This window comes from Rhinolophus sinicus, chromosome 15 (genome assembly GCF_057876585.1).
Source record: "Rhinolophus sinicus isolate RSI-liver-muscle chromosome 15, RSI-T2T, whole genome shotgun sequence".
Lineage (NCBI taxonomy): Eukaryota > Metazoa > Chordata > Mammalia > Chiroptera > Rhinolophidae > Rhinolophus > Rhinolophus sinicus.
This window is the reverse complement of record NC_142515.1, coordinates 50,963,692-50,981,635: the sequence shown is the minus strand read 5'-3', so window position 1 is coordinate 50,981,635 and position 17,944 is coordinate 50,963,692. Positions and strand designations below refer to the sequence as shown.

The 17,944-nt window shown below is 46.6% G+C and overlaps 3 protein-coding genes and 1 long non-coding RNA gene across 7 annotated transcripts in view; 1 reads left to right on the top strand and 3 right to left on the bottom strand.

Annotated features, from left to right (window-relative positions):
• Positions 1-1,232: 1,232 nt before the first annotated feature.
• Positions 1,233-2,607, bottom strand: CHCHD1 (coiled-coil-helix-coiled-coil-helix domain containing 1). Its single transcript, XM_019745840.3, has 3 exons — positions 2,361-2,607; positions 2,115-2,233; positions 1,233-1,526 (listed from the first exon to the last, which is right to left on the bottom strand). The coding sequence occupies exons 1-3, from the start codon at positions 2,482-2,484 to the stop codon at positions 1,422-1,424; spliced, it is 348 nt and encodes a 115-aa protein (XP_019601399.1). The 5' UTR covers positions 2,485-2,607; the 3' UTR covers positions 1,233-1,421.
• Positions 2,608-6,469: 3,862 nt separating this feature from the next.
• POFUT4 (protein O-fucosyltransferase 4) lies at positions 6,470-10,192 on the bottom strand. Its single transcript, XM_019745835.3, has 3 exons — positions 9,427-10,192; positions 8,680-9,305; positions 6,470-7,311 (listed from the first exon to the last, which is right to left on the bottom strand). The coding sequence occupies exons 1-3, from the start codon at positions 10,132-10,134 to the stop codon at positions 7,164-7,166; spliced, it is 1,482 nt and encodes a 493-aa protein (XP_019601394.2). The 5' UTR covers positions 10,135-10,192; the 3' UTR covers positions 6,470-7,163.
• Positions 9,769-13,754, top strand: LOC109454821 (uncharacterized). Its single transcript, XR_002138526.3, has 3 exons — positions 9,769-9,908; positions 12,450-12,623; positions 13,619-13,754. It is a non-coding gene; the product is annotated as an uncharacterized LOC109454821 (long non-coding RNA).
• The window catches only part of SEC24C (SEC24 homolog C, COPII component), a 26,917-nt gene continuing 19,312 nt past the window's right edge, over positions 10,340-17,944 (bottom strand). For 2 of the 4 annotated variants that reach the window (XM_019745805.3, XM_019745807.3), the window contains 16 exons: positions 17,587-17,714; positions 16,282-16,420; positions 15,965-16,080; positions 15,669-15,793; positions 15,333-15,524; positions 15,043-15,136; positions 14,716-14,832; positions 14,202-14,372; positions 13,626-13,722; positions 13,378-13,523; positions 13,022-13,160; positions 12,762-12,880; positions 12,483-12,662; positions 12,060-12,251; positions 11,735-11,824; positions 10,340-11,586 (listed from right to left, as the gene is read on the bottom strand). In XM_019745805.3, coding sequence (XP_019601364.2) covers positions 11,446-11,586; positions 11,735-11,824; positions 12,060-12,251; positions 12,483-12,662; positions 12,762-12,880; positions 13,022-13,160; positions 13,378-13,523; positions 13,626-13,722; positions 14,202-14,372; positions 14,716-14,832; positions 15,043-15,136; positions 15,333-15,524; positions 15,669-15,793; positions 15,965-16,080; positions 16,282-16,420; positions 17,587-17,714 — 2,186 coding nt within the window. In that variant the 3' untranslated portion in view covers positions 10,340-11,445. Of the gene's footprint in view, positions 11,587-11,734; positions 11,825-12,059; positions 12,252-12,482; positions 12,663-12,761; positions 12,881-13,021; positions 13,161-13,377; positions 13,723-14,201; positions 14,373-14,715; positions 14,833-15,042; positions 15,137-15,332; positions 15,525-15,668; positions 15,794-15,964; positions 16,081-16,281; positions 16,421-17,586; positions 17,715-17,944 lie in introns of all 4 variants that reach the window. The other 2 variants (XM_074339592.2, XM_088792061.1) reach the window with 1 other exon arrangement.

Here is a 17,944-nt window from a genome sequence, read left to right as displayed (position 1 = left end):
TACAACTACCATAATTTTGAAGCTAGTGGTGAGTATAAATGATACTAATTTTAACCTGTTCAGGAAGATACAATAACATAAAGATGTAACAAATTGTAACAAACTAATATACAAAAATACTGTGATTTCATATAGGTATTGCTAATGATATTGTGGTTTGTTTCCCACAGTCCTTATTGAAATGTTAAATTAGTTGTGGTTAAAGATAAAATTTTTTCCCATCCATGTTCACAGGTCTCTTACTGGGTGTCTATAGACCCTAGGTTGAGAACTCCTAATTCCAGTCCAAAGTGCCTAAGCACTGAGCTGCTTCCTATAGCTAAAAGCCTCAGCATGCAGAACCAGGCCCAGTTCTCTACCCATGGGGTATGAGGACTATAGGAAGATAGCTGTCATGGATCAGGGAGGCAAGACCCCTTCTTTATCTTAATAATTATTGCACTAGAGCTTGAAAAACCCCACTGATCCCGTTGTCCATTTAATGCTGTAAGGTACAAATAAATGGTTAATTCCATTTATGACTGAAAGGGCCGAATATACATAAAATGCTATACAGTTGTTTCTAACATCAGCGGGGACACAGAAGTAAATGCCTTCAGCAACCGGGTGGATATGTTAATGAGAGACAAGGACAGGTAACACACAAAGGTAATTGCCAATTAAGTCTCAGTTTCACCATTTGGGAGAGTCCAGGTCCCTGGAGAATGCAGACAAATAATAATCAGCTCTACTTGATTATTGTCGTGGGAATAAGAAACTATAGGGTTACCAGATCCTTTGATTTTTTTAAAGAAAAGCTAAAATTTGGATTTTTTATGGGATTTTTTCCTATTTTTGAACGTGATCAGCTAATTTAAAAACAAATTTTAACCGTGTGGGCCAAATAAAACACATCTGCAGTACCTTCGGATCACTTTTTGGATGAGTTTGTGAAGTTCTGATTATTCTGGGAGCACCTTGCAGGGGCTATGCACAAAGTAGGTAATCACTAAATACTTACAAATGATGTCAAAAAACAAACAAACAACTTTGCATACAGGCAGACTTCAACATCCTTGGTGCATCCAAAGGCAAGGGCACTAAATGGTGTTCAAGGACTTCAAATGCAGGATAAGATGTAAGTTTTTGTCCTGTTCCTGAGGCAAATCAGAGTGCAAAGAACTTCCAGAGTTTTGGGGAGGATACAGGAGTCAAGTACGGAAGGAGTACCTAATGCACAACAAGAGGCCAAGTTCTCTTCAGAGGCTTTTATTTCGAGATTAAAGCATAACTGCCACCCAGACAGTAACTCCAAAGGGTGAAAACAGTGTTTTGCCTCCTTTTATCCTTCAAATAAGAGCATAACAGTGCAAATGTCTCTAAAACGCTTCAGTATAGATCTCAGAAGCTACAGTCCAGTCATTGAAAATGCTTCTCCATTTTCAGCTTACATGAGGTTTGTTAGGAAACCTTTGTAACAATATATTCAGTTGCTTGGGGGGTAAATTCCCAGACTCTCCCTGGATTGATCTCATCTTTCGGGCTGCCTGAAAACACAGAACAAAAACAAAAATGACAGCTCTAAAATTTGTCTTGACCTAGGCCAGCAGTTCTCACAACATTCCAAAGCACACCAAGATACTAACCAGCCTAGAGAAATGTGTGCCATCTTCACAGCCCTCTTTCAACAAAAGGGATGAGGGATCTACAAATGACTGTAGAATATGACACTACCATGCTAGCTAGCAACTAAGCCTAGGCTAGAAACCAAACAATCTGTCCTTCACTATCTTCAGTTCCATTTCAAAGAATAATGTCGGTTTGAGCAGCAATTTAAATTTTATGAAGTGGTTTCCCATTCATTCCCTCATTTCACACTCACAAAATTCTGTAACATAGGCATTAATATTAACCTCATTTTACACTGGTAAAGTTAAGGCTCAAGATTCCAATCCTTAATGACCGTAACCTTTCCTACTTTGGTGTGTGTGAAAGCGCTCCCCAAACTTTTTCCTCGCCTTTTTAGAACGAGAGGGACTTCCTTATCATCTAGCAAGAGGCAGGATAAGCCATTACTTGTAACACGCCCACCCCTATTCTCCTCTCAAGAGGGCACCCCAGGAGCCTTCTGTCACCTCAGCTTTCGAAGCACAATCGAAGAAGTCCTGGATCTCTTTTTTGCACGCTTCGTCGCGAAATTCATTCTGCTTCCAGCAAGCCATCATCACCGACATCTCCGTGATACAGGTCGCCTCTGGAGGGGAAGAACGTGGGGACCCTCAGTCACAAGGCAACCCGTATCTTACAGTTCTCCCACCCATTCGCACCCCCTGCACCCGCCCGGCTTCCGCTCTGGAGCCTCCTCGGTTCCGACTGCTCACCGCCCTTCTCCCGGCGCCGTTCTCCGACACGATTAGCTAGGATGAGGGGCTTGCTGGGCTTCAGTATAGGCTTCCGCGGGTTTCCAAGTCGCGCTAGGCGGCCCCGCAGGCTGGGCGTCGCCATTACGCACCGGACTCCCGGCAGGCTCTGCGGCGCCGTGCGTGACCCTGCTTGACCCCTACGCGCTCCACGAGGTTCGGCGCGCGGCCGGCGGAAAGCTTAGCAGCTTGTTTGCGTGCACCTCGTTTTTTTCTTGGCCGGGTCGCCGGGATGCTGGTCTCCAGCACGGGACGGTCCAGACCACTGTGTATGTTAGCAGAATTTCTGGGGCTCGTGCGCCGACCTAGGTCACTCCTCTGTGGGTTCCCGGCCTTGAAGTCTCGGGGCAGTTCCGTTCCGCGAACTCGCAGGAAAAGGCCCCGATAAATAAACGCTCACTTATCGTGCTGGCCTGCTGGATTAGAGAGTGATTGACGGAGGCAAGGCCAGAGAGGATGGGAGCGAATCGAAATATGAGGCTTGAAGGTGTTAGGTTGGGAAAGATACTATGTTTTATTAAGCCTTCAATAACCGTTGGTTTTGACTACCTTTAGAACCCCCCGAAAGCCGCAAGGAAAAATTAGGCTCGCTTATTTAAACAGCTGCTACTACTTAAATACGTTTGCTTGTTAGTAATCTCATTGGATAGGGTGAAGTTTAAGCACTTTCGCATTCAGTCTTATTTAATCCCCTTGCCAGTCCTGTAAAGATACTTAGTATCATTCCAATGTATAGACTTGGCCCTTCAGTTGTGATGCCTGGCTTCATCAGACTTGATTCTAAGTGACTTAACTGTTTATAAAACTCAGTCCAAAGATGTGCCACGGATTCTCAAGGCATTTACAAATGAGCCCCAAGAAATGTTTCTGGTAATGAAAACAACTTGAACAATCTTGTAGTTCACAAGGTGACTATTTTGGAGGACCAATATTTATGTGGTTGTGTGAATTTAGTGTGCTAATCATTTAGCCCAGCTGTTTGTAATCTTCCCCATTTATTTCTGCATGACTGGTTCTTTTTCTTATTGAGTTTCAGTCCGTGTCAGAGAGGCCTTACTCCACCACCACAACCTGTTTTATTTTCTTCATAGCACCTATCAGTCTGAGTTATCTTGTTCATTTATTGTTTGTTTACAGCCTTACCACCAACACGTATTTCAAATGTAAGCACCATGAGAAGGGTCCTTGTCTACTTTGTTCATTGAATCCCCAGTGCTTAGAATAGTGTCAGTAAATGTTAAATGAACAGTGTTCCAAATATTTTTGCAAGTATCCAACTTTATCATGCTCACCCCAGAAATGTAACCAAGCGTGAGACACTGTTAAAAAATAAGCCGTTTATTATACAAAAGGAAACCTGAGATAATAGAGAACAGCAACATTTGGAGTACCGTTGTTTCTCTGAAAATAAGACCTAGCCGGACAATCAGCTCTAATGCGTCTTGGAGCAAAAATTAATAAAAGACCCGGTCTTACATAAGACTGGAATATAAGACCAGGTCTTAATTTTTGCTCCAAAAGACTCATTAGAGCTGATTGTCTGGCTAGGTCTTATTTTCGGGGAAACAGGGTAATAAAGGCATTAGCACCATTCTCCACCCCCTTGCCAGCAGCACAAATAAAACTGATTCCTAACAAAAACTTCTACCACCAATAACCCCAAGCCTGCTGCTGTATACAGAGCAGGCTGGGCTCCAAACCAGAGAAAAGTCACATTGCTTGCTTTTTCCATAGGGAAAGTGAAGCCTTAAGTTGATAAGTGCCACATGGCTATTTCTGGTTCTGCTCTTCCTTATGGAAATGTAGCATCTGGTTTACCTTGATCTTTTGTGAATACTTTTATGGCGATAGAAATAAAGGAAAAAGCCTGGGAAGTACTGACCATAAAGCAGGCATGAGTCTCCAGCCACAATCATTCATAAACTGGTCCACTTTGTACATAAAAGTGCTAAAGGAATGCCAGTGTGAACTGGTGTAATTAGACAGAAGTAAGGATGATTCTACCTTGCGTAACCATGACTTACCCTTTTTTTTGTTGCGTATAATGAAATTTGAGTCCTAACCTTAGTTTGCGCTTGAGTACTAGTATCTTGCACTATAAATCAGCATTTACGTTTAAACAGATTGCATGCTTAGAAATCAAGAATCCTGAATTTGACTTCTTTCATGGCTCCCTACTGTATCAACTTTTAACGTTACGTATTTTTTGAAGGTCTGTCTTTACCTTTTTCTTTTCTGCAAAAGCCCAAATAAGTTAAAGCAAACTTTCCATGATGTTATGAAGGGCACTTTTTTATTAAAGAGTAACATGAAAAAAGAACCACCCTGCCAGGGTAATACAGCCTAAGTTATAGTTTTCCTTGGCCACGTCCTTAAATGTCATATTAAGTGTGGGACCCTAGTTGTTGAGGCATCTGTATATCTGATGGTAACTTTGTGTGTATATACACACACACACACACACACACACACACACACACACACTAATTTACCACCAGATATACTAATAAGCTATGGAACTTCTCTGGTGATACTTCATTAATACAGCATTACACATTACAGCCAGGGTAGCTCTAAGGGCCAAGGTATTCTTCCCTGTCTCCCTGCCCATTAAGCTGTATGTTCAAACCACAGCAATAGGAGAGTTTGGCTACATCCCCAAATCTAACAGCTTTTTATTTAGCCAGCTACTTGTGGTGGCTTAAATCTCTTCTCACCTCTCATCCCCTTGAGTTTAGGGCCTTGGGTTGGCTCCATCCAAATGTAGGCTCAGTAAGTACTATAAAGTTGTATAAAAGGATATCAGTAACAGAGTGAATGAAGTTAGAGTATTCATCCCACTTCAAGTGAAAAGTGCTACAAGAATATGAGATAATTACTAGAACTATTTTGCTGGGTTGTTTTTTCCACCATAAAAAAATGAAACTTTTGTAACATATAATATTAATAATAATAAAATAGAGGGAAGAGTTCACTAGACAGAAAAGAACAAATATCTATAAAAATTTTCACTTTGATTCACACTGGCCTATTTTAACATTTCAAAATTTATATATATATATATATATATATATATATATATATATATATATATATATGTTTATATTTATATACTTATATATATATTTTTTTATCTATAGCCAAAAAAATGTATACACATTTTAAGAAAGGAAAAAACTATTAAAACTGTAATACTCAATATATACCAATAACAAAAGATGAATACAAGTCATGTGTATACATATTTTTGGCACCCCGGTATGTGTGTGCATGTATGAGGTCTGACAATTCAGTTCGTGAACTCGTCCTAGAAAAAGTGCTACATACCTCATTGCTGAGTATCACTACAGTCACCTTCGAAATACTCCCCTTGGGAAGCTATGCACCAACACCAGAGCCTAGTCCACCCTTCAAAGCAATTCTGGAACTCTTTTTCTGGAATGGCCATTAGCACTCTCATCGTATTACCCTTGATGTCCTGAATGTCATCAAAATGTCTTCCTTTCAATATTTGCTTTATCTTTGTTCAGGTAAAGAAAGAAGTCACTGGGGGCCAGATCAGGTGAGCAGGGAGGGTGTTGCAATACAGTTATTTGTTAACTGGCTAAAAACTCCCTCACAGACAGTGCCATGTGAGCTGGTGCATTGTCATCGTGATGTAAGAGCCATGAATTGTTGATGAAAAGTTCAGGTCATCTAACTTTTTCACGCAGCCCTTTCAGCACTTCCAATAGTAAACTTGATTAACTGTTTATCCAGTTGGTTCAAATTCATAATGAATAATCCCTCTGATATCAAAAAGGGTTAGCAATATTGTTGCAACAAGTTCGCGAACTTAATTGCCAAACCATATATGTGTGTGTGTGTGTGTATGTATATATATATATATATATATATAAACTTTTTTTTTTGTGCCATCATTTCCAGCCTTAGTCCTCATCTCTAACCTAAAATAGAGCAGTACAATTCATTAAATTGACCTGGCATATATTCACCACGCAATCCTTGTTTGTGAGAAGGAATTCCTGATGTGCCTTAGATAAGAAGCAAACCAGCAGTAAGAAAAGCTGTCAAATCTATAGCTAGTTTAATGCAGGGGAGAATGAATGTGGCAGTGGTGGCAAGGCTGTTGCATCTTCATCAGAAATTGTGGGAAACTAGGAAAGAAAAAGGCATTTAAAATAAAGTTTGACAGGAAAGGCAAGGTAATCGATATAAAAAAATACAACCCCAGAGAACCAGAATATAACCCACCAGGAGTTTTGCTTCACCACTAGTTTATAAAGCAGGAGATGCAGAAAAGAGATTGGGAAAGGTAATGAATAATGAGGGGTTTGAGGAATAGCAGAGGAGAAGTTTTCAGACCCTAAACCTGGTCTGTCTTACCTCAGTTGTAGCCAAGTACTAAGGTGTTGTTCCAATCATAATTGAGAGGATGAAATGGCTAGAGAAATAAGCAGTTCTTAAAATATTCTGTCAGATCAGCACCTTGAATCAAATGGGTGTTTCAGGCTTTTGTTTGCCATTAAACCAAGAACTGGATGCCTTCCTCTCTCCTTGAGGAAAGGCCCTATGACCACAGGCTGAAACCCTGGCTACATAGCATAAGGATACAGTATCAGTGGATACAACTGGAATTCTTTGAATTCATGATAAAACACTGTTCATTAAAGGTTTCTGCACTGGACACCCCTCATGTCCCGTGGTAGAATAAGGACTTCCATCTCCTCAGCTCTACCAAGTTAAAAGCTCTCACAAGGGTAGTTAGAGATTTTGGTTCCTTTTCATGAAGATCTCATACAGGTAATCCCAAAATTTCTTCTGCTGTGTCTCATTGTTGTGGATCATGGCAGTGAGCGCTTCCCCCTGGTCCAGACCTTGCCAATAATCTTGCAGCCACATCTCCTTCCAGCTGAAATATCAAAATGGGGGTTGGATTATGGAAAACAGCACAGCTGTGAATCCTGCTTTTCTCTAAATCACAGGTACAGTGATCTGTGGCTAGCACAGGGCTCTACTTCAAAGAGAAGGAAATGTAAAGTAAATCCAGTACTAGTCCAGGTGATAGGCAGTAAGCCACAAACACAAAAATACCACATAGCCCAATCAATGAGTTACACTTCCTGACTTGCCAGCTCCTGGTTCCCAAGTGTGGAGGGAGTTCAGAGGCAGGCAAGGCAGGGGCCAGATGAGGGAATCAGTTGTCTCCCTAAGGAAAGCAAGGGAGCATATTTAGATGGCTACCCTTTAAGTTGCACCTTTATTTAAATAATCAAAATGAAGGTGCAGCGGCATCCAGTGTCTAGATTAAGACATAATCTGATATTTTTAAATGTTTACATTGTTTTACATTTTTCCTCTAGTAAATCATTATGTTCAACATAAACTAGATAAAAATTTCTGGATGGAGGACTCCATTCCCAGGACCAACTGTGTCAGCAGTATGTAAACAGCCCTCTGCTGCCGTCCACTGTCCAAGTCTGTCTCTGCAGGCCATTCTAGCAGCCTCTTTAAGATTAGTCATCTTTTATTGCCTCTCCCAACAAGTGTGGTTTACTGCAAGTGCCTTTAACAATTTCCCACCCCACTTCCCATGCTATGTTCCCAGCGCTACCACATTCTGTCATCTACTGCAGTGGCCTCCTTCCCTTCTAATACACACTGCCCACCATTGTTTTGAAAGTATTTCCTCTCTTCTGTCTAGGGTGAACATAAAATTTATCATCCAAGTCAAGGTACTTTTAAGAGTGAAAGGAGGTGCTGTTATGCTAGGCTAACAAGTGTAAACCCTGACTATTGCAGACAAACCTCCCTCAAAATACTCATCTTTGTATTCCTCATTCTCACCCCACCATATACAAGGTACTCAAGAAATAGCTGAGTTGGTTTTCAAGACGGTCCAACTCCTGAGCCCGGTATTCAGACTGCATAGAGACTGGTCCGACTTTACTGCCCAACTTTGTCTCTCCCTCATCACTTCTCTGAACAGGCTCTGCTTTGGTTGAAACCCTTTTTGAATTACTATTGCAAACATTGTGCACATAAGCTGATTTTCATATGTTGCCTAGAATTATATTTTACATCCTAATTGAGCTTTTTCAGTTTGTCTTATTTCCCCTCCACTCCAGGAACTAGACTCTTGACATCTTAAACGCAGAGTGAGCCTATGTCATAATATCCTTATACGACATCCCATCAGCACCTAGTCCTAATTCATTGTCCACAGTAAGCAACTAAATCATTTAATTTGATGGCTGCAAGGGACCCCAGCTACTCTTACCGGTCATTCTCAGGAATCGCTTCCACACTGCCAAAGCCAGGTGTTGGCATTGGGCAGTCCATGTGTGAAGGCTGGGCAATGTGAGGCTCAGGGACAGGGACGTCCCCAGGAGAGGCTGCATGGGCTCTCTCAGCATCAAGCCGAGCCAGTTCATGGTCACAGACAAAACACTCGAAGCCACTGAGGTAGTTAGGCAGTAAAGGATCATTCACTCCCCACTCCCGATGCTTCAAACTATCCAGAAGGAACTGGTTGGTGATGCCCCCAGGTTGCTTGTATGCCAGGTATTTCATATATTCCTCATCATTCTTGTCCAGAAAGTCAATAAACTCTGCCAGCTTCTGAGGTGACTCAAAGTCATCAATGAGGATGATGGAGTGATTGTTAGGCATCCAGTCCCTCACAGAGGGAGAGCCACGGTACACAGGCACAGCACCGAGATGCATGGGGCGCCACAGTTTTTCTGTCATGTAGTCGTCACAGATGGCATTTTCGAGGGCCAAATGGAACTTATAGCGGGACAAGAAGGTCAAGAGCTCTGGATCCTCGGTGGTGGCTGTGGCTGTGTCCTGTAACCGCGGAGTGGGCAGCTCCCGATTCTGCAGGCATTTCCCGTAGGAGTCCACCTGAGCGGGGTAGAGCACAGCCGTCAAGAGAGTACAGCACGTCGGCCGGGACACCGGGGGTCCTGGCCTCAGCCCGGCGCGCCCTTCCCGTCCCAGCCCCGCCAGCCACGCCCGCACCCACCGGGATGTAGCGCATGAGCTCGCGCACGTAGCGGTCCCGGTCCGCAGGCACGTCGCAGTGGGACTGCAGATAAAGCAGCGGCGCATACCCGCGGCGGCGCCACTCTGCGCGTTCCTGGAGCGGAGGCGCGGGGCGACGTAGGTAGGCAGTCCCCGGCAGCCACTGCAGCGGCAGAGGGTAGTCCGAGTGGCGACTAAATGTCGCGGTAAGATTGAAGAGGCGGATGCCCGGACCGTGGCTCAGCAAGAAGTTGTTGAGGGGCGACTCCTCGTGCAGAAGCGCCCAGCTCTGGTGCGCCAGGCGCGGCAGCGGCGCCTCAGCCGCTCGAAAGTCGGTGCCGTAGAAGAGCAGAGCGCGCGTGCGCAAGTCTCCCCGCACCCGTCGGTCCCGGGACGCCACGCACGCGCCGCGCGCGCACTCGATGCGTTCCGAGTCACCCGGGAAGTGGGGAAACAGCCCTGGGCTCCACCACAGCAACACCGGTAAGTCCACCGCCTCCTCCCTCCCTAGCCGTTCGGCCCCCGGACGGCGCGCCACCCCAACCGCGCCCAGCGCTGAGGGCGGCCGGAAAACCGCACCATCCCACGGCTCCGCCCACTCCGCCTCCCCACCGGTCGCCCCCTCTGCCACAAGCCCAGAGCCGTTGGCCGCACAGACACTAAGCACTCCTAGGGCGGCAAGCACAGACCCGGTACGGCCAGCCGCCATCTCCACTCTGGCAGCCAGCCCCCCTCCTACAGCGCCAGACCCCGCCCTGCGTTGAGCCGTGACGGACCGAGTCCCAACGCTACGCCACCGGGGCATACGGCGCATGCGCAGCTGCACTCAGCCGACCACTTCCCAGGAGCTATTACGCGGGGCAGGAAAGACTGGAGGGAAAGTGATACGTCACCGGTAAAAATGAGGCTACTGGTTACATCTTAATTTATTTTATTTCTTTACAAATTAAAGATGCATTGAAAAATAAACCAATGAAGAGAAGTGACAGGTCCAGAGCAGGGGCATCCCAGGCTGGGAGCAGGCAAGCCTGGCCACCATCAAGCCTAGCCCTTGTCCTGCTCCAGCTGGCTCGGGTTGGAAGATAACTGTCAGCCACTCTGTCAGTACCAAAGCCTGAGTGGTGACTCAACAGGAGAGAACCGAGCTCCGGCCACCTCTGCCTCTCTCGCCAACAACCCCCAGCTTGGAGAAGCAGTGTTTCCAGTGGGAGCTCAGAGTGGGATGTGGGCTGGCTCTGTGAGGTATTGCAAGTTGATGACCAGGCTCCCTACAGAACCATCCAGTTTTGGGGCCTCTCCAGCTGGAAAGGAGGCTGGTACCTCTCCAGATACTACTATACTTTGCAACTCATTTCCCAGGCTCATTCACCTCTGACAGTGTGCCTCTGTCCACGGAGTGATCATCAATCATTGCAGGAGACAGAAAGAGCAATGGAAGCAGAGAAAGAAAGCTAATCAACCACCTCAGTAACTCTGACTTGGCTGCTGACTTCCAGGCCAAGAAGGATCGACCACTTTTCTCTCCACTACCTGTGGTCTATACCCCAGCTCTTGTGCACCTGTATGTTTTATCCCTAATATAGGAAGTTGTTGATGACACTGAGCTGAATTAGCCTCTCCCCTCATAGTAATCCTGGGATCCCCCTTCATTCCTGCCTGCCCCTCTCTTCTTGGAGGTTGGTCCAAAGGGACACATAATATTGCCAGGGTCTGGGTGCTTCCAAATTCCCCAACACCAAATCATATACAGTGAACTGAGAAACTACATTCATTACGACAGGATTAGCAGGAAAAGGAGGGTAAAGTGAGGGGATAGGGGCACCTTCCATCAGCAGGACATGACAGAGTGGTAGGATACTTGAGCCCAGAAAGAAGGTGTCTCCTTTACCTTCCCCTCCCCACAAAGAGACTGAGGTCAGCTTACATGACTTATAATATATGAAATTGTCCCGGTTTCTCTGCCACTCTGGGGTACTTTCTGGAAGCTGGCCTGGGACTCTGTGCCATTCACCCACTTGCTCTAGCTCAGTAGCTGCCGAATCTCCTTGTGCATATGACAGAGAAAGTCCACATAGGATGCTCCTCCATTCAGGCTCTTATCTTCCACCAGGAAGTGCTTGAACAGCATCTCCAGCTTGTCCTCCTGTTTCACCACGATAAGCTATGGCCAGAACATAGGGTCATGAAGCAGAGCCAATGGGAATTAACCATGCTCTGAAATCCCATTATCCTGTCATTTACTCACTCCCCACCCCCTTCCTGGTGAGGGCTTGACAAGGTAAGAACCCCAAGGTTCAGATCAGTGTTACCTTCATGTACCGCGATCTCTGGGCCCTTAAGCTATCGATGAGGCCTCGCACCTTCTTGGACAGTGGATTATCCAGAACTGGCAGAATACTCTGGAACACAAAATTCATTTATCCTTATGGTAAGGTACTCTGAGTCCAGTCAAGATGGGGCAGCACAGATTTATGCATCATCTGAAACAAAGAGGCCTGGGAAGAATGACAGCACCCTCACTGCCCTCCAAGTGGTCCCTGCTATTTAAGGGGACTAGCACACTAACTGTTGGTTCTTACTCATATCACAAAGTGCATTTCCACACCCATATTCTCCTTGACGCCCTGCTCTCACCAAGCCACTGGGTATCTGACTGAAGGAGGAGACGTTGAAGAGGCTCTGGACAACACCCTGTTGGACACTTGCTCCCACCCAGAGGAAGAGGTTGAGCCCATTTTCCAACAAATATATATCCCCGTTGCTTAGACGCTCTTCAGATGCTCGAACAGCTGGTGGTTCAGTGGTACTCTCAATGGGAGACTTTGTCTAGGTAAAAGGAAAGGGGAAATGTTACTGAGGACCATGAAACATGTTTGTCCCTGCCCCATGCACACCAAATTTCAGAAAGATAAGTCCCTCAGTAACTCTGAAAATGACATCAGATAATGTATGTAAAAACAAATTTTTTAGTGTCAGACACAGATAATATTAATCCTTCCTCTTTCTATGATGCCCCTTTCTCAGTGCAAGGTCTCACACTCCAGCCCTCAGTTGTACCAACGGTAGGAGCCGAGGATAGAAGAAGACATTGGTCTCAGCCACGTCCATGGAGGTAACCAGCTGTCGGACATAGGCACGGTCATCAGTAGTGACTTCAGCTCCAGGCTGCAGGACATCACTCTTCAACACACAGTTCAGGTAAACTGGGAGTAGCTTCATGCACTCAGGAAGGATCAACTGAGGAGTGCGATCAAGATAAAGTCAGTGGTCACGAGAAATCCTTCTCAAATGTAAATATTCATCCCAACAACTCCTCCACCAACATGCTTGCCCCACCTGTCCTGCAGAGGAGGGGCTGGCACAGTTCTTTCTGTAACAGGCCAGGATCTGGGCACACTGAGTGATCAGAGTGTCACGAACACTCTTCACAGGGCTGTTCAGGACCCCCCGGTATGCTGGATGGGAAATGGAGATAGCAGTCACTGGTTAGCCACCCCATCACGTGTCTTCCCCCCACCACGCCTACCAGGAATGCTCAGTTGTTGACCGTCACCTTCCTCAGCCCCAGTCCCAGCCTGCCCTGCCTCTACCCTCACCAAACTTGGCCATGTAGTTGATGAGTGTGTCAGTCTCACAGTTCCGATACAGATCAGCTAGCTGGGTGCAGCAGTTCAGGGCCAGGTTGTGAATGCGGAGCCGTCGCTGCCCTGCACAGCTGGTGTAGAGCAGGGCACACTAGAGGAAGGGAGAAAGGGGGTGTTCACACCCCTCCCTCACCAAAGCCCTCTGAAAAACTGCCCCTTTGCTATATTATTAAACTAGAGGAAAGACATGAGCCATCCCTTCCCCAGACTCTTCTAGTCCTCTCTACCCACCCCTCACCCTCTTCTCTGCAGCCTATTCATATCCAGTGAAATGACTGCCTCCCCAGCCCCTGCCTCCCGCCTGCCACCTGCAGGAGGGCTCCACTCTCTTCATTGAGCCGATCATCATGCTTGAACTCCACAGTCACTGTCTTGTCCCCATCCAGCCCGGCAAGCTCCACGTCTGTTGTGTTGCTCATGTAGAAAGCCCCAAAGAAATCTATAGCACGGATACCTGAGGCCACATGGAAAGAGTCAGGGCTAAAGGTACAACAGGTGCCACTTGCCTCCCTCCCCGATTTATCCCCCCACCTGCTCTTCTCCAACCAGGACTGACCCGTACTCGTCCGGACCCGCATCACAGCATCAAAGCCAACAACCTTCTGTACATCCCGACGCAAGTCACTCAGGAACCGTTCCTGGTCATTCTCCACCTGCAGCCCCCCAGGCCCAGAGTCACATCACCGAGTACATAACCTCCTGCAGACAATCTCGCTGTACCCCCTCCACTCTACAAGGTGCTGAACTATAATAACAATAACAATGAAGATGATAATGATCGCTCTTAAGCACTGCTAGGTACCACATCAAGTACATGTAATTACTTAATTCTGATGACAAATACTAATGAATAAGTATTAAAATTCCATTTTACAGATGAAGAAACAAAGAGACGATAGTCATTTCCCCGGGGTCATGTAGCTAGTAAGTGGTAGGGCCAGAATATCAACCAAGGACTGATTCTAAACCCCATGCTCCTAACTGCTACACTCACGGCCCCCTTCTTTATACTGTGTGGTCTTTTCCTCTAACACTATTCCTGTTAATGAGTCAGCAACTAAAGAGCCACTCCATATATAGACAGACATTCCCAGTCCTGCTCCCATTTGCCACCCAGAGTCCCATGCCATACCTGAAAGCAAGTATATTTGTAGACAGAGCCACCAGTGAGCTGGGGTACAACAGAGAGTGTGGCCACATCCACATACTGGTTAGGGAAGAGGAAAAGGTCGACACAACAACCTTGGGCCACACAATCTTTGGCCAGGCTCTGATAGGCACCTGTCTGAGGCTGGAACAGAGTCTGGGGAGGAACAGAGGACAATGTTCAAATATCTGAGCTCCACCCTATGCTGTATATGTCATGTGGGATATTCAAAGACATGTAAGACTTCAGATCTACCTCACAGGAGTTTGTTATAGTAGAACATTCTATTAAAAAAACCACAAAAATAACCAAGGGCTTTGGGACGAGCTGGGGTAGAGAGGTGGGTAGCGGTGGAGAAGGTCACGGATGTGACACGTGAAAAGGTAGAGCGTCTATTTCAGTCCCCCTGAAGAAAATTAAGAGTACTGTATTGCATTGGGAAGAGTCACCACCTTCCTCTCTAATGGAAAGTCCTCCCCCCACTCCCCCAACCCCCCACCTTCTCCTTGTCCGTGTTGATCAGCTTCCTGTCATCCCTGTTCTTCAGTTTCCCTGGGGCCTCTGCAATGGGCAGGGAGGTGTGGAACAGAAACAGCTTCCCTGCACACTCGGCAGCCTAGGAAAGAAGAGAGGACTATTTGTTCATTCTTTCCTTTATTCATCCATTATTCATTCATCCCCTCCCTTGTCATTTATTTAGTGCCAACTGTGTCAGACAGGTTCACTCATTGGACAGTCATCAATAACCGAAGAAACGGGTTGTATCCCAGAGGGCAAGATGGTCAGAGGAAAGTTAGGCAGAGGTTGCTGGGGATGCTAGCCTTACCTTTAGCGCCTCCATTCCAGCCTGGATAACTGGGGCAAATACTGTCTCTGTTTCTCTTGTGTCTGCAAACATTTCTGGAATCTGATCCAATAAGCTGAAGAGATAGGTGATGGGAGGCAATCAAAATTGCTATCCAAATTCCAGAGTCCTCAGTTCCCAGAAGATTCATCTGACCCTCAGACTGAAAACTCCTGAGGCACAGGCCCTGTCCTCTGCTTAGCCCTCTGCTCAACCCTCTGGCTTTCGGTGGTTGTACCCACCCGCCCCACTTCCCACAATCTGGCTCTTACCTGGTGATGACTGCCCGAGACTCCCTGACATTGACCAGGAAACCATCCAGCAGTGGCACAAACATGTCAGCCACATCAGATACAACCATCATCTGTGGCTGGGCCAGTGAGCTCTTCACATTGTAGAAGTGGAGCACCTTATTATAGGTGACAAAGCCAACGCGGATTGCTGACTCTTCTGCCCCGCCCTCCCTGTAGAAAGTGACACTGTTACCCAGACCCGCCACCTTCTTCACCACTCAGCTTCATGACATCAGGCTCCATCTGCTGAGTCCACCCACACACTACCACCACCCATCGCGTGCAAAGGAAGCACCTCAGCTCCCTAACTCTCACCTAGGCAGAAAGTCTAACAGTGACTTGAGCTCCTCACAGAGGAGCCTAACAAGTCCACTCCTGATGGCATTGTAGGAGACGTCAATCATGAAGATGAAGGCAGGAGGGCTGGGGAACTTATTGTTCTGCAAAGGAAGGAAAAGGGTGGGGGGAAGGGTATTGGTAAGTAGGCCAGGTAACTAGAAAGCCGTCAACATCAAAGGGGACAACAAAGGGGTGAGGGAAATGATCACAGCAATTCTTAGCTGTCTCATTGTCCTCCACCCACTGCTCCTCCCCATGCTACCTTCCCTCACCTTGCAGTAATCTACAGTGGCCAAGAATTCATAAGAGCCCAGGGATAGCTCAGGACGGTCATAAGCATCCACACGTTTGCCGGTATGATCCAGATGTTGAAAATACTGGGGGGGAACTGTGGGGAGTACGGCAGAGTGTTACTCAAAGGCCCACTCTCAATCTTAGTCTGGCCCTGGCTGAGCTCACTCTACTGCCCCACATCCCCATGTATGCCCTACGTCGCCAGTTCCTAGATAACGGACCCTCATCTATCTAACTAGAAAGAGCACTGAGGATACAATCAGATGTCCCCCAGTCCCAGCCATTGTGAACATACCATCGTTGATACAGCTGCAAAAGCAGCACTGGAAGCGCCTCCCTCCTTCAATGAACTGCATGAAAGGGCACATGTACGCTTTGCAGCGATTGCAGCGCAAAGGGCCAGATTCCCCATGGTCAACGACATACGGTAAAGCCTAAGGGGCAGAGGGGAGGGGCTCAGACATAGAGGGCTCAGACAGTGGGTTGAGACATGACAATAGATGAGGAACAACCTGGAAGAAGCCATGGCTCAGATACTTTGCCTGGGGAGGGAGTCCAGTGAAGAGGAATAAAAACAAATTATGTGCATACTGGTTACAGGCATATCCCTAAGAGTCTAAATTCCATAGCCTCCTCTCCCATTCCCCATCAGAATTCCGCTTCTTGAAGAAGAAAAGGGACTGTGAATTGACTCTACCAAGCCAGGGGCTGCCATGGGCATATGAGGAGAAAGCCAAAAATTACCTAGGATTCGTTTCCGGCCCTATCTTCAATCCTCTTCACTCTTGCCCCTAGGAATCTTGATTCCTGCTTCCTTCCCCAACCAAGTATCTATACTTGTCCTCCCCATCCCTGGGTTTCTATGACACCTACTGATGCCCCAGGCAGATGTCACCCTGCAGATAAGAGACCAGCAGCCAAGTGTCCAAGCATCCTCACTCAAACCCCAAAAGAGAAAAAAACACAGCAAGACAGAAGCAGGATGTTAAATGAGCCCTCTTGAGCTTCCAGTTATAGAGAAACACACCCTAAGTTTGATAAGCTAGGCATGAACATGAGGGTATCCTACCAAGGCTTGTCAGAGCAGCTGCCAAGTTCTCTTTTCATACTGATTCCAGGTACTGGGGTGACAGATCAGGGCCCAAGTGAGGTAAGAGATGGACTACTGAATCCTAATCTACCTTTTTTTCTTATATGCTGTCCGAATATCCCTAACCTACCTGGGATGATTGGACAGCATCTAAGAAAAAATAGAATGATGTGCTTCTAATCACCTAGAAATGACTATATTATGAGAAGCTCCTGGATCCAGTTGTCTCCTCAGGCCAGCTGTCTCCTCTTCTACAAGTTGGTCCTGCCTCTTTTCACATTGTTTCCTCTATGGACCCTGCTCTTTTCCAGCAATTTCTTGGGCTTTTGCTCTCAGCCCTACCACCCTCTTCAGGCATGGGCCCTGGGATAAAAAGCTATTGAAGATACTCTCCCCTCCCGCCCAACTAAGGCTTCTTCCATTGTGACTGCCAGAATCACAGCTAGGAAGAAATCGTATTCCCCCTCCCTCCCTTCCTTTCATTATACTCCAGTCCCTTCCCTGACTTACCTCTTCTGGGGGCAGCCTTGCCAGTGGCTTGATGACAGCTGCCAGGGGCACCTGAGCCTGCTTAGCCATGTCAGATGTGCAAGGGATATTATAGGATGTGCATCGGATGTATCGGGGACTTGCGTTCCCTGAAGGAAGAGGTAGAAAACCTAAGTCAGATCACAGAATCGCTCCAAACAACCAGCTCTCCAGTGCTGATCCACCCCCACCGCCCCCACAAATGCTAAAGCCAATGGTGGCTTTTTTCCCCTAGAGACCAATGAGGAGCTGGTCTCTGATTAAAGAATGACAAAAGCCTCATCTGAAAGCTGATAATCTTGGAGTAAAAGCCCCCAAGGGAGGAGTTAATGTCCTTCTC

Coding starts and splice junctions, on each gene's coding strand:
- CHCHD1 (XM_019745840.3), bottom strand. CDS start 2,484: ATGGCGACGCCCAGCCTGCGGGGCCGCCTAGCGCGACTTGGAAACCCG. Junction 2,234..2,360: donor ACGGCGCCGGGAGAAGGGCG/GTGAGCAGTCGG, acceptor CTTCCCCTCCAG/AGGCGACCTGTATCACGGAG. Junction 1,527..2,114: donor ATTGTGCTTCGAAAGCTGAG/GTGACAGAAGGC, acceptor CTGTGTTTTCAG/GCAGCCCGAAAGATGAGATC.
- POFUT4 (XM_019745835.3), bottom strand. CDS start 10,134: ATGGCGGCTGGCCGTACCGGGTCTGTGCTTGCCGCCCTAGGAGTGCTT. Junction 9,306..9,426: donor AGCTCATGCGCTACATCCCG/GTGGGTGCGGGC, acceptor TACCCCGCTCAG/GTGGACTCCTACGGGAAATG. Junction 7,312..8,679: donor GCGATTCCTGAGAATGACCG/GTAAGAGTAGCT, acceptor TTGATATTTCAG/CTGGAAGGAGATGTGGCTGC.